This window comes from Metarhizium brunneum, chromosome 1 (assembly GCF_013426205.1).
Source record: "Metarhizium brunneum chromosome 1, complete sequence".
Classification (NCBI taxonomy): Eukaryota; Fungi; Ascomycota; class Sordariomycetes; order Hypocreales; family Clavicipitaceae; genus Metarhizium; species Metarhizium brunneum.
Genome location: NC_089422.1, coordinates 5848932 through 5864645, shown reverse-complemented (window position 1 = coordinate 5864645; position 15714 = coordinate 5848932). Strand labels below are relative to the sequence as shown.

At 54.4% G+C, this 15714-nt stretch overlaps 4 protein-coding genes across 4 annotated transcripts; 2 read left to right on the top strand and 2 right to left on the bottom strand.

Annotated features, from left to right (window-relative positions):
* Positions 1-511: 511 nt before the first annotated feature.
* Positions 512-1444, top strand: G6M90_00g017610 (uncharacterized protein; the record flags this gene model as incomplete). Its single annotated transcript, XM_014693283.1, has 1 exon — positions 512-1444. One exon carries the CDS (start codon positions 512-514, stop codon positions 1442-1444), a length of 933 nt encoding a protein of 310 aa, XP_014548769.1.
* A 2622-nt stretch (positions 1445-4066) lies between these two features.
* On the top strand, positions 4067-5068 carry G6M90_00g017600 (uncharacterized protein; the record flags this gene model as incomplete). The annotated part of the gene is made up of 1 exon (XM_014693284.1): positions 4067-5068. One exon carries the CDS (start codon positions 4067-4069, stop codon positions 5066-5068), a length of 1002 nt encoding a protein of 333 aa, XP_014548770.1.
* Positions 5069-7475: 2407 nt separating this feature from the next.
* On the bottom strand, positions 7476-8012 carry G6M90_00g017590 (uncharacterized protein; the record flags this gene model as incomplete). Its single annotated transcript, XM_014693285.1, has 2 exons — positions 7476-7848; positions 7921-8012. The coding sequence occupies 2 exons, from the start codon at positions 8010-8012 to the stop codon at positions 7476-7478; spliced, it is 465 nt and encodes a 154-aa protein (XP_014548771.1).
* Positions 8013-9949: 1937 nt separating this feature from the next.
* On the bottom strand, positions 9950-11191 carry G6M90_00g017580 (uncharacterized protein; the record flags this gene model as incomplete). Its single annotated transcript, XM_014693286.1, has 3 exons — positions 9950-10164; positions 10221-10932; positions 10991-11191. The coding sequence occupies 3 exons, from the start codon at positions 11189-11191 to the stop codon at positions 9950-9952; spliced, it is 1128 nt and encodes a 375-aa protein (XP_014548772.1).
* Positions 11192-15714: the final 4523 nt, after the last annotated feature.

The window sequence follows — 15714 nt, the reverse complement described above, 5'->3', positions numbered from 1 at the left end:
AATATCTCGGGTGGTCCCGTGGCCAAGGTCCAACCATGAAAATATGTGCTACTAGGCAGTCAATCTGAGAAATCAAGGAACATTGAAATAGAACGATCTCGAGGGCCCTTTTGCCCAACATGGGCGGGGGCCCAAAATGTCATACCACCAGTCTCACCACTTCTCGCCGCCCGTCTTGGCTCCGTGGCGGGGTCTCATCTTCGACGGCCACCACAAATGCACCGACATTAAGTTTAAAAGGCGATCAATGATGGCCTTCACCCAAAAGCCACCAACTCCGCCGGTGCAATTACCACTTGGCCAGCGTCCGCGGAAAACCAAGATACCCAAAGCAAAAATACATGTGCGCACATGGGCACGCTACTAGCACCGGCTCATACGTCACACCCGCCGCCCAGCTCAACACGTAAAAAGAGACGCACCAGTCGCGGCCAGGAAGATGCAACTCTCGCAAGCCAACCTCGCCGCCCTCAACCGTCTACACCAACAGGGCCAAGCAACAGCCCCAACCATGGACAGCGTGCTCGTCATCGGCGCGGGCGAGCTCGGTCTCTGCGTGCTCCAGGCCCTCGCCGCCCACCCCAAGCGGCACCACGTCAAGGTATCAGTGCTCATGAGACAGGCCACGCTGGACTCGGCCGCGCCCGCCAAGAAGCGAACCGTCCAGAGGATCAAGAACCTCAACGTCCACTTCGAGTCCGCAGACGTGGTGCTAGCCGGCGTGCAGGAGCTGGCGGGCATCTTCACCAACTACCACACCGTGGTGTCCTGCTCGGGGATGGAGCTGCCGGGCGGCACGCAGACGAAGCTGGCCGAGGCGGCGCTGCGGGCCAGAGTGCGGCGGTACTTGCCCTGGCAGTACGGGATGCGGTACGACGTCATCGGGGAGGGCAGCTCGCAGGACCTGTTTGACGAGCAGCTCCTCGTGCGGCGGATGCTGCGGGCGCAGAGCGAGACGCAGTGGGTGATTGTCTCGACGGGCCTGTTTATGAGCTTCCTGTTTGCCGAGGACTTTAGCGTCGTCGACCTGCGGCGCGGCGTCGCCCGGGCCCTGGGGAGCTGGGACAACAGGATCACGGTGACGGCGGCGCCGGACATAGGGCGGGTGGCGGCCGAGGTGGTGCTCGACCCGAGGGGCGTTGGCAACGAGGTTGTTCTCACGGCTGGCGATACCGTGTCCTACGGGGAGCTGGCGGACCTGCTGGACGAGCACTTTGGCACCAGGTTCGCGAGGGAGCTGTGGGACGCGGACACGCTGAGGGGGCAGATGGCCGAGGACCCGAGTGCCGTGGTCAAGTATAGGGATGTCTTTGCCCGGGGGAGGGGTGTGTCGTGGGACAAGGACAGGACGTTGAACTTTGAGAGGGGGATGGAGCTGCTGGACGTGAAGGGGTATTTGGACAGCGTGAATTTCAAGGTTGGCGAGGCGTGGCCGTCAAACTGACTGGAGGCATCGCGGTACGGAATTTGTTGCGCTGGACGCTTTGGACGACGAAATGCCGGCGTGGATATATGTAATGATAATGTAAATCTCAATACTGTACCTTGAACTGCTCGCTTCCTCGTGTCCGCTTGCTTCAGTCTATGAGTGGGATGTATTTACCAGTCTCAGAGTTACATAATTATTCCATGTACTTGAGTATAATACAGCATGGTACATCGAGCAGCAGCAGGTGTTCTTTCTGGCCAACTACTCTTTTTCTCGGGCTGTTTACGGCCCTTCCGAGGTTTGTGGCCAACAATCCAGGCTGGGAGTGCCCAAATTCCTCGCCAGTCCTCGCTCGGGCAAAAGACTTTTCTGAAGTACTGGCCAAAACTGACCCCCGAGGTATACAATGAGGCGTACGAGGAAGTATCGATGCAACTACCACCCCACTGCTTTCTTGTTTTTCTTCTGCATCAACTCACAGCAAATCGTTATCCGCACAGGATCTCCATATGCGTCAGAAATAAGAGCATTATAATAAGCGACAACCTGGATGTGTCCACTAGCTCCTATGCACTTGTCGAAACCAAGCCTCGTAAGGACTCTGGTCTCAATTCGTGACGGTCGGGGCCCAAAACACAACCTTCGAACATTGAAGCATGTCTGGTATCAGGCATTCAAGCCAAACCCGTCACCAGCGGCGAGTTTCCCCGGATCGCCAGTCAGAGTAGGGCTCGGTACCGCCTTGGGCACAGAGGATAGCAGTGCCTCATCCAGCCGAGACGCATTTGTGGCTGCCAGCAGGTCCGCGGGACTTTCGGAGGCATCGTAGAGTCAGCCGCGCTTGGCAGTGTCGTGGGAACAACTCAAAACTTGTCCGCAGCTTGGGTTCTCGGAGGAATTTCCAGCGGTTGCTGACTGACGCGGCGTGTCCCATTGGGACAATAGTAATGGCCGCATTAGTCATTCCCCCTTGCATTTCCGTGCTGGAAGCCTTGCTGTTGATAATATCCGCGGTACTGTATCATCTCGAGGCAATCACGGTGCGTCATTTTGGCCCCTTGCCATGCATGAGTGTAAAGAAAAGAACAGGCCCCTCGTGTCGAGCTGCACCGGATACATATTCACTCGCCCTTTCTGGAGCATGGACGAAAGCGGGATAGTGCAGGATGGTGACGGACGATAGACGAGAGCACCGTCATCAAGAGGCTTGGACCAAAACGACAGAACTCCAAGTTGTACCCACTGACCTCTTTGTGCAATTACTAAGGGATCTTGGGGCTAAGAGTCATTGCTTTGTTGCGTCTGGTCAATCTATCGATGTCCCAGCCTCTGGCTCTAGCTCTCTCAGGCTATAGTGTAGGCTCGGGCCATAAAGCTAGAAATACCACCATCACCTATCATTCACACTAGAGGGGGATGAACATCCGGCCCAGTCATCCCTCCTGCCATATATTAGGTACCTAGGCATGTAATATGTCGATTAGTCACGTTAGGAATACCCATCCCTTCGCATTGACGGTTTCACGCACTGGTGATGGGTCCCAGGTTTGCCCAGCTTGGGCCTCATGCGGTGGAGGGCGGATGGACAGAGTGTCGCCCCGATAAGACTCGAAGCTGAATGCATTCCTGCCGATGCGATTTGACTGTCAGCCTTGCGGCCTGGGGAGCCTGGGGATGGACTTGTCGAGACTCTTGGAGAGGTGGCGAGGTCTGGTCGGAGGAGTAACTGGACAAACCAATATTTGGACATGGAAGGATTGGCGCCAGGCCAGCACGTCACCACATCAGTGACTGATAAGACCAGTCTGGCCCATGTCTGGTCTGGTCAATGGGTCAAGTGTCCTTCCAGGTCCATGTCGTTTCCCCCGCCAGATGCCGTCTCAAGTGCTGGCGCTGGCACCTGGGTGCCTCGCCAGCCAACAGGCACTGAACCCAGCCTGTTCCAGGTGACATCACGCCCGGCAGCAGAGGACGTGCCAAAGGGCGGGGTCCAAGCTGGGACCGATTGGACCAATGGGGCGCCGCAGCAGCTGCGCAAGTGGGTCTACTGTTCGGCCTGTGACATGTGCACTCCGAGTGGCTGACGCATGAAGCGGCTCATCGACAATCGGCACCGTTCCAAGTTGTAGGGTGCATGGCGAGACGTCCCATGACTCACACGTCACTCGTGTCTAAATGGCGTTCAGTGTTGACATCGCTGAATGGGATGCCCAGGCAAGGCGCAGCCCAGATGACTCCATCGCTGGCCAATCACAGCATCGGCTGTGAGGCAAGCACCCAGCTCGATATAAGTCGTTGTCGCCACGGCTACCATGTCATCGGCCATTATCAGTCTCTCAAGGTCCATCGGCTTCCACTCGGCTCTTGCGACCTCTATCCCTAGACAGATACTCGCCCTTGACGAAAGAAAGCACGGCCGTTTCGGAAAACAGAAGGCGGGGTGTTGTGTTCCTGGAACTTCTACTTTGACATCTTGACAACCACAACGCCCTGGCGTTGACAAGCTACATCCAACCACCACTTTCCCAGGACAAAGAAGAACGGCGTCAAGTTTTACCCAACACGCTGTCAATAACGTCTGGCACGGGAACAATTCTTGATACATTTATAAAAATTGACAACGTCCCCCGCTACGGAATGAGTCCAATCCCCGACAGCCTCTCCGGAGAGGATGGCCTCCATCTAGCACAGAGGCGACAGCATCATCGCCGTGGTGTCAAGCCGCAGTATCGTTCTCTCAACCGTCTGGTGCGTGCTGGCGCAAAGCATCTTGTCGAAAGTGGCCAAACCGACATCTTCCCCGACTGTCACCAAGATCACAGCCAGCTTGATAAAGCCAGTTTGCGATCCCACATCCAGCAAGACATACGTCAATACTACTTCAACATTGGCAAGTCAGCCTATCGAGGAGACCAGATTCCTAATTACAATGGCCCTACACCTCGCAAACTAGACGGCCAGGACGACGGTCGAGATCTTGCATACAGCGACATTGAACTGCCTTCAGACCGAAGCCGCCTTGTTCGAAGACCAACCCTCGAGAGAGAGGATGCTTTCTGGTATGCATCTACGTCCAAGATCCATATCCGCCGGCGCGTCGAAACCGCCAACGAAGACCAGCAGGTCGCCGACCTCTACCGCATGGGGCTGCTCTACGACAATGACGAGCAGGATCGCAGCGGCGGCGACAGCTTCAACTTGAACAGCATCAGGCACGATGAGCCCCTCTACCCAATCCGCCCGGCCAGGCGGACGCGAAAGCACAAGGCCGCCAAGGATGGTTTCGCAGACCAGGCCTTGCACCTCAATCTGTCCTTTTCCGACCTGGGCGACGACGACGTTCTTGCCCAGTATCTCATGGCGTGGACTCGGCCGCATGCCGACGAGGCGATTCAACATGCGCCCCAGGAGCTGGCCGAGTCGCAGCCCCCCCTGCGTGTTATTTACGAACTTGCGACTTCACAGCCTTCTTTCGATCTCGACACGTCGCAACCCCCGGAGTTGGTGTTGGACGCTCTGTCAGACTACGACTGCTTCTCGGACGGCGAGCTAGACGACACACCTTCCCAGCGGGAGGTGCAGGAGCATGCGGACAATCCGCCTGCAGATTCTTGGGTCATGCTGGGCGACGACTCGTAGCAGGTCCGCCGATGGGATCCCCCCGTGTGCCGCTGGGATTTCGGCAACAGTACATATATTGTATGGAGAGATTTATAGCGATATAAGCTCTTGGTGGGAACGACTCACCTCGGACTGGTCCTCAAAAACCTAATATGACTATGTTTGTTGGAGGATAAATTCTGCTTTGGAACGACAAGAGAGTCTGGTATTCTTTTTTTATTTTTCACTTCTACGGGGATGGGTTTAGATGGAAATGTAATCTTGCTTGGCGACTGTATTACCACAAGTTGCATCGGGTGCTTGCTGCTGCAGAAGCAAGCGTGTCATGAGCATGATTCTTCTTACTTGTATACTAGCCTGGTCTGCGTGTACGAGTTGGCCCGTCTGAAGGAAAGAACTTTACACATAGAGTGCGGCGTTCGCTCTTGGTCCAAATTAGTCCTCATAATGCATGCATTTGCTACATTGATTTTTCCTTTATGCGCGAGTGATTGATGCGGCGAATCCCGAAAAGGAACAAACGTCCCAGCATGTGTCTGATTGTGTGCTGGATCTGGGCTAAGATCATCCAATGGTTGTTAGTAGAGTGAGACCTTTGTCTCTCAGCACACGCGCCAAGTCTATCGTTTGCTAGGGCTGAGATGAGAGCGCGTTCAATACCCAAGTAGAAATGGACGCGTGCTGGAAAAGAAATCTGCTTCTAGTGTAGGGTACTTGCTCGCAAAACGTCTGACCTGTCCCTGCTGCACTCCATACCATTCTATTTCAAGCCGTCGAACTTATTTCACGCAAGGGGTCTGGTGTTAGGAACGATTAGTAAGTGGCTTCAGCGGATGAGCTGTTTCAACGGCGGATCTGGTCCATCGAAGAGCTGCAAATGACCATGTTGATGTCCAATTAAAAGCACAGCGTTGTTGACGGGTCGGCGAAGTTGGAACAAATACCCCCTCTGAGAGCGATGGCTATAGAAATAATATTTAGACCAGACGTCTTTATATGGTCCCTGTTGGGTGGCAATACCGCCGTGACATGCCGAAATGACATGTTCCGTGTAGGATGAACGCCGTCAAGACTCTCTTGCCCTTGTCGTTGGTCTTGCTGGGTATTCACAAGTTGTAAAAGCTGTGACAAGAACCCGTCACTGAGGGAAGGTATGAATGTCAGGAATATAAACTATTGACTAGACGTATCCGGGCCCGTGGCGCCACATGAAGGGGAAATCATCATTGGACCCATTGGCGAGAATTCACGTGCTTTTTTCTGTATTTTCACATACGACTCGAGTCTCGCCGTATTTTCGCAACTGTCATCTCTTTATACGAATGTAACAAATAAAACTTGTACACTGGCATTTCTGTGCCGAGTCATGATATCTCTCAGAGACGTCACGTACTCCCAGGACACCAGGGTGGCGGCCGTACGTGACTACATATTTCTAACCCAGATGTATCTTGATGAAAAACTCATCAAGGAACCACCCAAAGGTGGCTGACTATCTATTACTCCCGAGAGCATGCGTGGACTGGGCTAGATGGATCAAGTCATATCGCTACTTCGCCATCTGCCCGCCCTGTTGTATGTTTGCCGACCGGAAAGCTCAACAAAGCACTGGACACTAGTAGTCTCGCATACATTTTCTCCCGGACTCGCTTATTCGTAACAAAGTTTAGAGGGAATGTCTTTGCTAATATGGCATGCGTCACTGGCGAATGGCAGATCGTGTGGCAATGACGATTCACCGGCGCTTCTGCTTCCTCTGGTCAGTCGACTGATGAAGAGTACTGATGAGGATGGAAACATATTCAACGCATGAAGAAGTGCGACTCGCAATTCTCCACTAATAAAGTGAAACAGTAGCCATTGCGATGCCCACCGCCGAGGTCTTATGTCTTCGGGGAGTGGTGATGGGGTCACCGAGGGAAGGGACATTTGGATTCTTCTAACAAACCCCGACGCACTAGGCTGAATATAGCGTTGTACACTTTTAAATTACTCTACATATGTACCTATTTTAAATAGGACCAGACACTCGGGACATGGACTGCTTGCCGTCGCCGGCGGGCTGCACTTGTGTAGTCGATGGCTAGGACAATGAGAGAGGCCCAAAGGTCAAGTCGCGCCCTTCCACAAGGCTAAATACATGTCTCATGGTTGCAAATCAGGCCATCTTGGGACATACGATGGGCGTCCCGGCTTAAGCACACACCTCAGTGCTCGCTTATAATTTGCCCCGGTAGCCCGGGCTTTGTATGTTTCCAGATTCCGTATATCACCGATGCTGCACCTCCCAGGGACTCAAGGACAGTCAAAACAAATCTGGATTGAATACGAGCGATATAGACTATACGGACAGACGAGTAACTGTTCCAAATCGGCCAACCTTGCCAGGCCTGCTCTGGGCGCGGAACATGGATAGTTTCGCTTCCTACCAATGCCTCTCCGATATTTCGACGCTATTCACGTCGACACCATCCTTGTACCATCGCTCCTCCTCGGCAATCTTGACATCGTTTCCACTCATCTGGCGCTTCCTCATCAAGCCATTGTCGGCAAACGTCCAGTCCTCGAGTCCGTAGGTGCGCCACCACTGGCCCGACTCATCGTGCCACTCGTACCAAAACTGCACGGCGATCTTGTCGTCGGTGAAGGCAAACAGCTCCTTGCGCAGGCGATATCCCTGCTCCTTGTCCCACTTCTTGGAGAGGAATTCCCTGATGGCATCGCGGCCGACGAGAAACTGGTCGCGGTTGCGCCAGATCGAGTCGGGCGTGTACGCCATCTTGATGACATCAGGATCCCTTTTGGCCCTTAGTTTTTATCTTCTCCGCAGACTTGATAGACCCGGGTCCATGTACCACACGGCCACTTACTTTGTGTTCCAGGCATCCTGTGCTGCCTTGACCTTGATCCTGGCCGTCTCGGCGGTAAACGGGGGATAGGGCGGCTTGCCTTGTTGGCTCATCTTGACCTTGCTGCGAAGGGAGTTTGTGCTTTGGCGAGAATTACAGATGGGAATCAGGGTATTTAGAGAGCGATTTGTCGCAGAGGATGGCGCATGACGCTGCTTATATACCTTGCAGTGTGCACCACTGCCACTATAGTGACTATACTGCCTGTCGGTGTTTGACGGCGTTTGACACAAGGGCGTGATGTCGTGTCGGGCTCTGGATCTAGATCAAGAGTCAACCATGCCCGTGACGATGATGAGGGAATTAAGTTTGGAGGCCGAGTGTGCCAGTGAGGGGCACATGTGCCTCCATGTCATGTCAATTGATCTCACTCACCGGACTTGTCAACCTCTCACCTCTCACCTCTCGCCACCGCCATGTTTCCCGTTGCCAGCGCGGGCCTTGTTGCTGAACCCTGAATCATTGTTTCTACCAAAAACCGATGCCCTGGTCGACCCGGAACTCACCAGGCAGCCAAGGTTGTCGCTCAATACGCCGCCCTCGGCCAAGAATTTCCCCATCACGGTCAATTGACCCCCCTCGCCGCCTCCCCTCGCCGACGCGCCCTGCAGACACACATCGAGGCCAGCGTCAACTTCACCGTGTCACCTTCGTAGCCGGACAGATCACAGGAGCGAGGGGGGCTTCCTCGCCCTGCAAACAGACAAGGTTCTCCAACGGGCAAAGGCGACTAGGCGAGCACCGAAGACACTTTCCGACAACAAGGACAGCCACGTCGTCTGTGTTTCACACAGCGGCCACGTCCAACACTGCCAGACGATCACGAGGGCGCCTCCCTTCACCTCCGCGTGTCCCATTGTCGTGATCCGGGGCAAACCTGGGATTCACCCCCATCGTCCGGCCGGTTCAACGGCAAACCGCAACCATTGCTCGCACTTGACCACCTAGTCAACGACGTCTCGGGCTCGCACGACGTGGCAGCCGCGCGAAACAGACGAGACCCGGCGACGCACAAGGCAAAGCCAGACCCGGCCAACGGACGAGGGAGCGCGCCACGTGGACAGGGCAAAAATTCAGAGACTTTGCGCCTCGTACGGGATTCAGAGGCCCTTGAGCTTGCGACGAGGGCACGAGTCGTAAAGGCACGGCAACGTGTTTTGTCCACGGGCACTCATCTATCTGAGACCAAAAGGTCAAAGCACGCGAGTCCCAAGTGAGTCAAGGAATGAAACAGCCTCATCTGCTCCCGTACCAAGTTCAACACGCGCCTACTCCGTTCCCCCAAATTGATGCTTACAATGGAAATACGTCCTGGAAAGACTCGTCACACGAAAAATGAAAGTTAGATTTTTTTTATCAAGGCCGCCTCACCGGTCCCGGCATGCACGTCACGCTCGGCAATCGCAGCATCCCCATTACAAACCCTTGCGCGACGATGTAGCCGGTGCCGAAATACCCATCGCTGTGTGACCGCGGAAAAAAAAAACACCAATTTCAATAGAATCCCGAGCGCAGGTCGTACATACATGGCACAGACACATGCTTGCTTCTTTACGACCGCGCCGTCTGATAGTCCGTGGGCCGGCGTGACAAACCACACAATCAAGTGGCCGTTGCGGCTGCATGTCTCAAGCAAGTTTCTTCTTTCGGCAAGCAAGGTGGTTTTTGGCGGTCCATGTCTCGCCTCTCAAAAGCAATCCAGGCGGGACATGGTGTCATTCATCTGCAATTGCTTTGTTTGAGTAGGATTTTTCTCTCAACCCGACCCGTGTGGCGCTCAGCAGCAGTGAGCAGCCTGCCAAGGGATGAGATGTCCCAGCACTTCAAGGGGTGTCAAGAGCCATGAGTATTGATTTCAATTTTTTTTTTTTGCAAGTCAATTCTATGTGCTAGTTGAAGAAAGAATTACACTGTAGGAGACTGAGACTGTTGTAAATACCGCTCGAAACTTTGTACGAGAAGCGCAAAAGAACCGCCGCAAATGTCATGTCTAGACACTGGCCTTGATAAAGTCGGTAATGGCCCTATACACATCCGGCGCATTGTAGTTGTAATTCAAGCCGTGGCCGGCGTTGGGCACCACCGTGGCCTGGAAGGCAGATGCCTTTTTGAAGCTGTCTCTGGAGTACTCGACCAGGTTGGGCGCGGAGCCGTTGATAGCCATGGTGTTCATGCAGTTGCCGCCGCAAAAGGGGATGTCGCGATCTGCCAAACGTGTCAGCTGCTGAAGTGTACAGGGGACATAGCCTATCGACACTTACCACCGGTGATGATCATGACGGGGCCGGGAAACTCGCTCGACTTGGGCACGGAGCCGACGGTCAGCAGCTCTCCCACGGCGGCGGGCTGGCCTGTCTGGGTAGCCACCCTGAGCACCTCGGGGTCAAAGTCGCCCGGGCCAAAGAAGTTGATGTGGACGCCGATGCTGTCCCTGGGCGCGACGTAGCCGGCGGCGTAGTGCCCGGCGAGGAGGTGGTTGTCGGCGACGGGGGCAAAGTTTGCGCCGAGCACAAAGTAGGCCAGGAACTGGGGCACCTGGCTGAAGCCGGTGAGGACGATGGCGTCGGTGATGTCGGGGTGCAGGGCCGTGAGGGCGTAGGTCATGGCCGAGCCGAACGAGTGTCCCAGGTGGACGAACTTGTTGAACTTGTGCGCGACGCCGCGCAGCTGTCCGCCGCGCGCCGTGTCCGTCAGGGCCTTGAGGGCGGCGATTTCGAGAAAGATTTGAATCTCGTTGACGGGGTCGTCGCCGTGGGAGGAGTGGCCGATGCCCAGGCGGTCCCAGGTGAGGGTTGAGTAGCCGGCGTCGAGGGCCCGGTTCACGTAGCTGTAGTTGTAGTTGGCAAAGGAAAAGTCCCAGTAGCTGCGGTCGAAGCCAACGCCGTGCGTGAGGATCTGGAGCGCGTGGCCGGGGCCGTTGTCGGGCTCGCAATACGTGGCGGCGAGCGTGTAGTTTCCAGACACCGTCTTGTACTGTACCGGACATTGGTTAGTGATGGCGACGGGCGTTGGGCACTTGACTTGAACTCACTCCTTTCAGTAGGTTGGCGGTGCCGTTGTTTCCAGGCCACGCCATTCTCAAGAACAAGTTGGTGACGTCGATATCGGTGGAAGGGGGGGCCATGTCGAAAACACCATTGCGCGAGCTGATGGAGACTGGGACTGTGATATTCTGGCACTGACGGGCCGAAGCCACGGCGGCCAGTATCAAGATCAGTCCCGGCTTCAACATGGTTGTGTGATGTGTATGTGTACTGGGTGAATTTTTTCCAGACGACGGCTCTGAGTCTCAGTACGGAGTGGGAGCTGACTCAAAAAACAAGAAAAAAAATAAATATGCCAATGGTACTGGAGAACTGGAAAGGGGGATGAGATCTGGGACAAGGGTGTGAATCAAGCTGCAGACACGGTCTTCATATATACTACTAGTAAACGATGGTCGTGGCTGCCGTGACTTGGATCTGATATAGTCGTCATAGAGTCATGCCGGGTCTGCTGGGGCCATGAAGAGTCAACCGTTCGTCCTGTTGCCATCATCTACACCAAGTGGACACGACGACAAACGCCGAACCACGCTTGGCAGCAGAAAAGTGCGACCCAACATGCACCTGGGCGTCGTGTGGTTTGCACCTTCTTGCGATGTCTACGACACGAGACTCCACAACAACTTGGGGCTTGTCAACGACGGGAAGAGGACACCCGGCTGAGAAGGCTCCGAGAAGCTAGACGCTCTACTCGGCAGGTATAATGGAATCGAGAAGAGAGCTTCGGCAAGGAAAGTCTTGGCTTGGCCCTGTCGAAACGGGGCCAGCAAGGTGTCTGCCCGCCAGCCAGAACATCCGCCTGGGTACCAAGTTCTTGTTCGTGAAGAGCTCTGTGCAGTCAGTCCCCTGCGGCCCCCCTGTCGAGTTGAACGGGAGATTGCTGCAGTCTGCAGTCTGCGCGACGAAAAGGTCTGTGTGTTGCGTTGGCACTTTGATACTCGGTAGTTACTAGAGTAATACAAACAGTATACTGCCCCGTCATCTGATCACTATGCTGCGTGGGCCGACTTGCTATGGAGATGTCATAAATTCATAATGACAAATGCAAGCTGGCCCATAGCTATCGGGAGAAACTGCAGGTTGGATATCGGCATGTACCCGGCAGATCGCGATCAGAGCCAACAGCCGTGGATGCCGGACGACAAGGTGGAGAGCAGGCGAGGCCTCGGATCCGTCAAGTCGGGCCCAAAGCTGGGGAAGGCGCTCGAGTTATGGGCTAAAACAAAAAATTGCAAAATGGGGGTTGCGCCTGGTTGTAAACAACATTGAAGGTCCCGTTTTGCCGCAAGCGCCTTGCGCCGTCACGCCAACGGCCCATGAGCTCCGCGAGTCCATCATCTATCCGTCTGGTACAATCTTAGAACCTGTGCTTGAACTTCCACAGTTGCCAGCCTTGCAATTTGCGTTGCAGGACCCTCGGACGAATATTTGACGAACCCAGCAGGTGGCGGTTGGACAAGGGATTGGGGAACCAGGGTCCTGCGCGCTCCGAGCGCTGTGGTCAACAGACTGCATTAGTTTTGTCTCACTTGGTCGAATTGCGGCATTGTCGAGATCAAGATCTGCACTTCATCTTCATCGTCCAGGCCTGCGCGGCGGCCCAGAGCAAAGCTTGAAAGCGCGACTGCACAGCTGCTTCGCAGTTGGTCTTTGCTTCGGGGACGGCGCACGCACGGGTCAAAGCTTGGAGGTGCGCTAATTAATTCCAAATCTTATCGTCGTCGTCGTGCCTTGGATGGCTAACGACTCCAACGAGGCTGCTCCGCGACGCTGGTGACGGTGTCGTTGTTGCCGGGCTCCCGCAAAACAGAATACCGGCCTGGAGATGACAAAACAAAGCTAGAGCTGTTGGATACAGGACATCATAGAAGCGCGACTATGGCTTCATCCGGCTTGGTGCTGGCGTGAATGGGTAGAGCGGTACTGATTCCTCTGCCGTTGGCATGTTGACGCCACCAGACACGGCATTGCACAGTCTAGTGCAATACAGAGCTTGGCGGGCAACATGGAATGAATGGCGCGCTGTTGACGAAAACTACAGAGTATTGTACAGGGCGCATATGCCAAAATTCGCTTCTGAGGTCATAGACAAGGCTGAGGTGGTGGAACCTGCAGAATAGTCCGCCGGCAGGAGACAAATCCGGCACCCGGATGGTGTCCTGTAAAGTAATCAACATTTTTTGCATTGGGGGAGAATGCGTTCATCATGACGAAGTCGGAATAAACTGTGGTCTCGCCAGCTACCGTGTTCAATTGCACCGACGCGGAGGTATCTTGCTTCTTCTCCCCTCAATTCGAAGAGCGTGGGAATCAAGGCACACGAACAAGAAACCACCACGTAAGAACCTTGGAGGGAAGGAAGCTCCGACTGTAAAGGGTGGTCACGTGATGCGGGTTTTAGCCTCGCGCGATGCCTGCCCACTACATCGCACACTCCCAGCTTCTCAGTCTTGCAACTCGCTCTCACAAGGATGTGCAATACAATTGATATTTGTGATCAATCATCCAGTTCAATGAATCCAGTTCAATGACATTGTATTCAATGGGTCGCCGCCATCTGCAGGCATCTAGCCGTGGCTTTCTCCTCTCCTCGCACAAGGAAGATGTACACTACGCAGGACCTACTCCGTACTCCGTCGTTATTTTCAACAACTGAGACAACGGAAGAAGGCATCCGAACCACATCAGCCCTTGTGCTGCTCCTGCGGCTGGCGTGTAACAAGGGTCATGTCTGCCGTGCTGTGGTTGAAGAAGAGGGACCAACATCATCAGTCGCATAGTCTGATTCATCACAAGGGTTTGTAATGGAATCATTCATTTCCCCTCATTCTCTAATCATTTAAGGCCCAATCGTCTCGTCTGATTCTATTGAACCCCTCTCCCGACGACCTGTTGAGCGGAACCGAAAACCATCATCAGCCTACAGGGTTCCATGCATGCATATGCAGAGTTGCATATGCAAACTTGTGTGTAACTCAGATAAGAACCCACAACCCAGATGCCATCTGATGGCAAAACTCTGGAAGAATTTGACAGAAGGGGACGGGCTCTAGGAACCCTACGGGTCTCGCGCGTCCTGCGCAGGAAATAGTTGTCCCTTAGACTACGGTGCTCCGACTCCTTGCAGCAAAGGAGCAGAACAAGCCGATACATGTACTAGTTTACCAACCTGAACCTGGGTCCTGAATTCTAGTCAGTAGATTCCGTCAACACTGGACGAGTACTCCGTAACGGACGAGGCAACCACCACTCGGCAGAAATATGACAAACTGCACGACGGCGCCACCATCACTCAGTCCGTCGCCGCCAACTATTCAAATCGCCGACATGGCTCCTTCAGCTGACGCCGCACCAGTCATGTCGCGCCGTGGTTCAGTACTCAGTGACACGTCCTTGCCAGACCCCTTCGAGACATTGAAACATTGAAGTCGTCCCACAGCAAGCTAACGACCATGAGTCCATGACCATCCGCCCGGGCCAAACCCTCGCCGGCTCGGCCGCCATCTGATCCAGCCTGGAAGGGAGCAAGGGCCGGCTTCGGGCCCGGAATCCTTCATTGACGCCGTGGCAATTTCGCACGCGTTTACGGACCACTGTCACACAGCGACGTTGGGCGAACTGCCGCCTTCAGCGCCCGTGTTTGCTGCCGATATCGCGGCAGGCCTCATTCGCACCTGGGGCCCTTCCAACTAAGTGAAGGAAGGGGGTGGGATTATTGCACCGTTCATGTGATTGCTCACGACGAGCAACGACTGAAACACTTTGCTGGCGCATCGCTGCAGACTACTCATCAGTTTCTAGAGCTTGGGTCGGGAGAAGGCCTGCTTCTCATAGTGTGTGCCCGAGGGGACAGCAATCCTTTCCTGCCTGCCTTTCTTGCACCATGATTGTGTATAGGAGCAATTTGTCCCGTCATTTCCCCCCATTTACCGAATAACACGGCATGTCCCTGACTGAAACTTGGAAATGCGTACTCACACCGCGGCACTTGTAGTCCTCAAGTCGCCATTTATTGTCGAATACCTTGCCGCCAACAATGTTCATTAAAGCCCCAGCGGGCCTCAGTTTCTGACCAGGTGATGCAAACCTCATCGCCCTGTGGATGAGATCTCTGTAGTTGTTGCCACGAGACAATTTCCCGAGCATCCGCTCCCTGCGTCTCAACGATCTGGTGCGAGAGTTGGACGTCCAACAACGGCCTCGGTGCCCTGCCAAGCAAACGTGACGGCCGACGGCAACTTTGCTTATGCGAAAATCAGTCACCGCCGTGAACCTGTGATGCCCGTACGTGCTGCCGTGATGGCGTCTCCTCCCATGCTCAGTGTCGTTCTGACTTGGGCTATTTCCTCGGGCAAAGTTCAATGGTGGAGGATCATGTTCATGGCGTGGGTTTTGATCCTGAGGTTGAGCCGTCTGGAGCCGTATATCAAGAGTTCTAAAATGACTGGCTTGTCTGGGTCCTGCTATCTGAATCTGCATACAGCGCAGTCGAATGCGTCCTTGATATGGTTAGTTGGCACGACATTGTTGGCGGTGGAAAATAGAAAATTGTCCATACCATTGACATTAGGTCGTCATGTCCAAAGCCCAACTCTGCTCAGCACCGTTGGACAGAACACGATCCATGATGTATGGCTAAGATATAAAGATGGAGGGTTTGTCTTTAAGTTTCGCGATCGGGCTGAACGTCACGCACCTATCTACCTAGGTA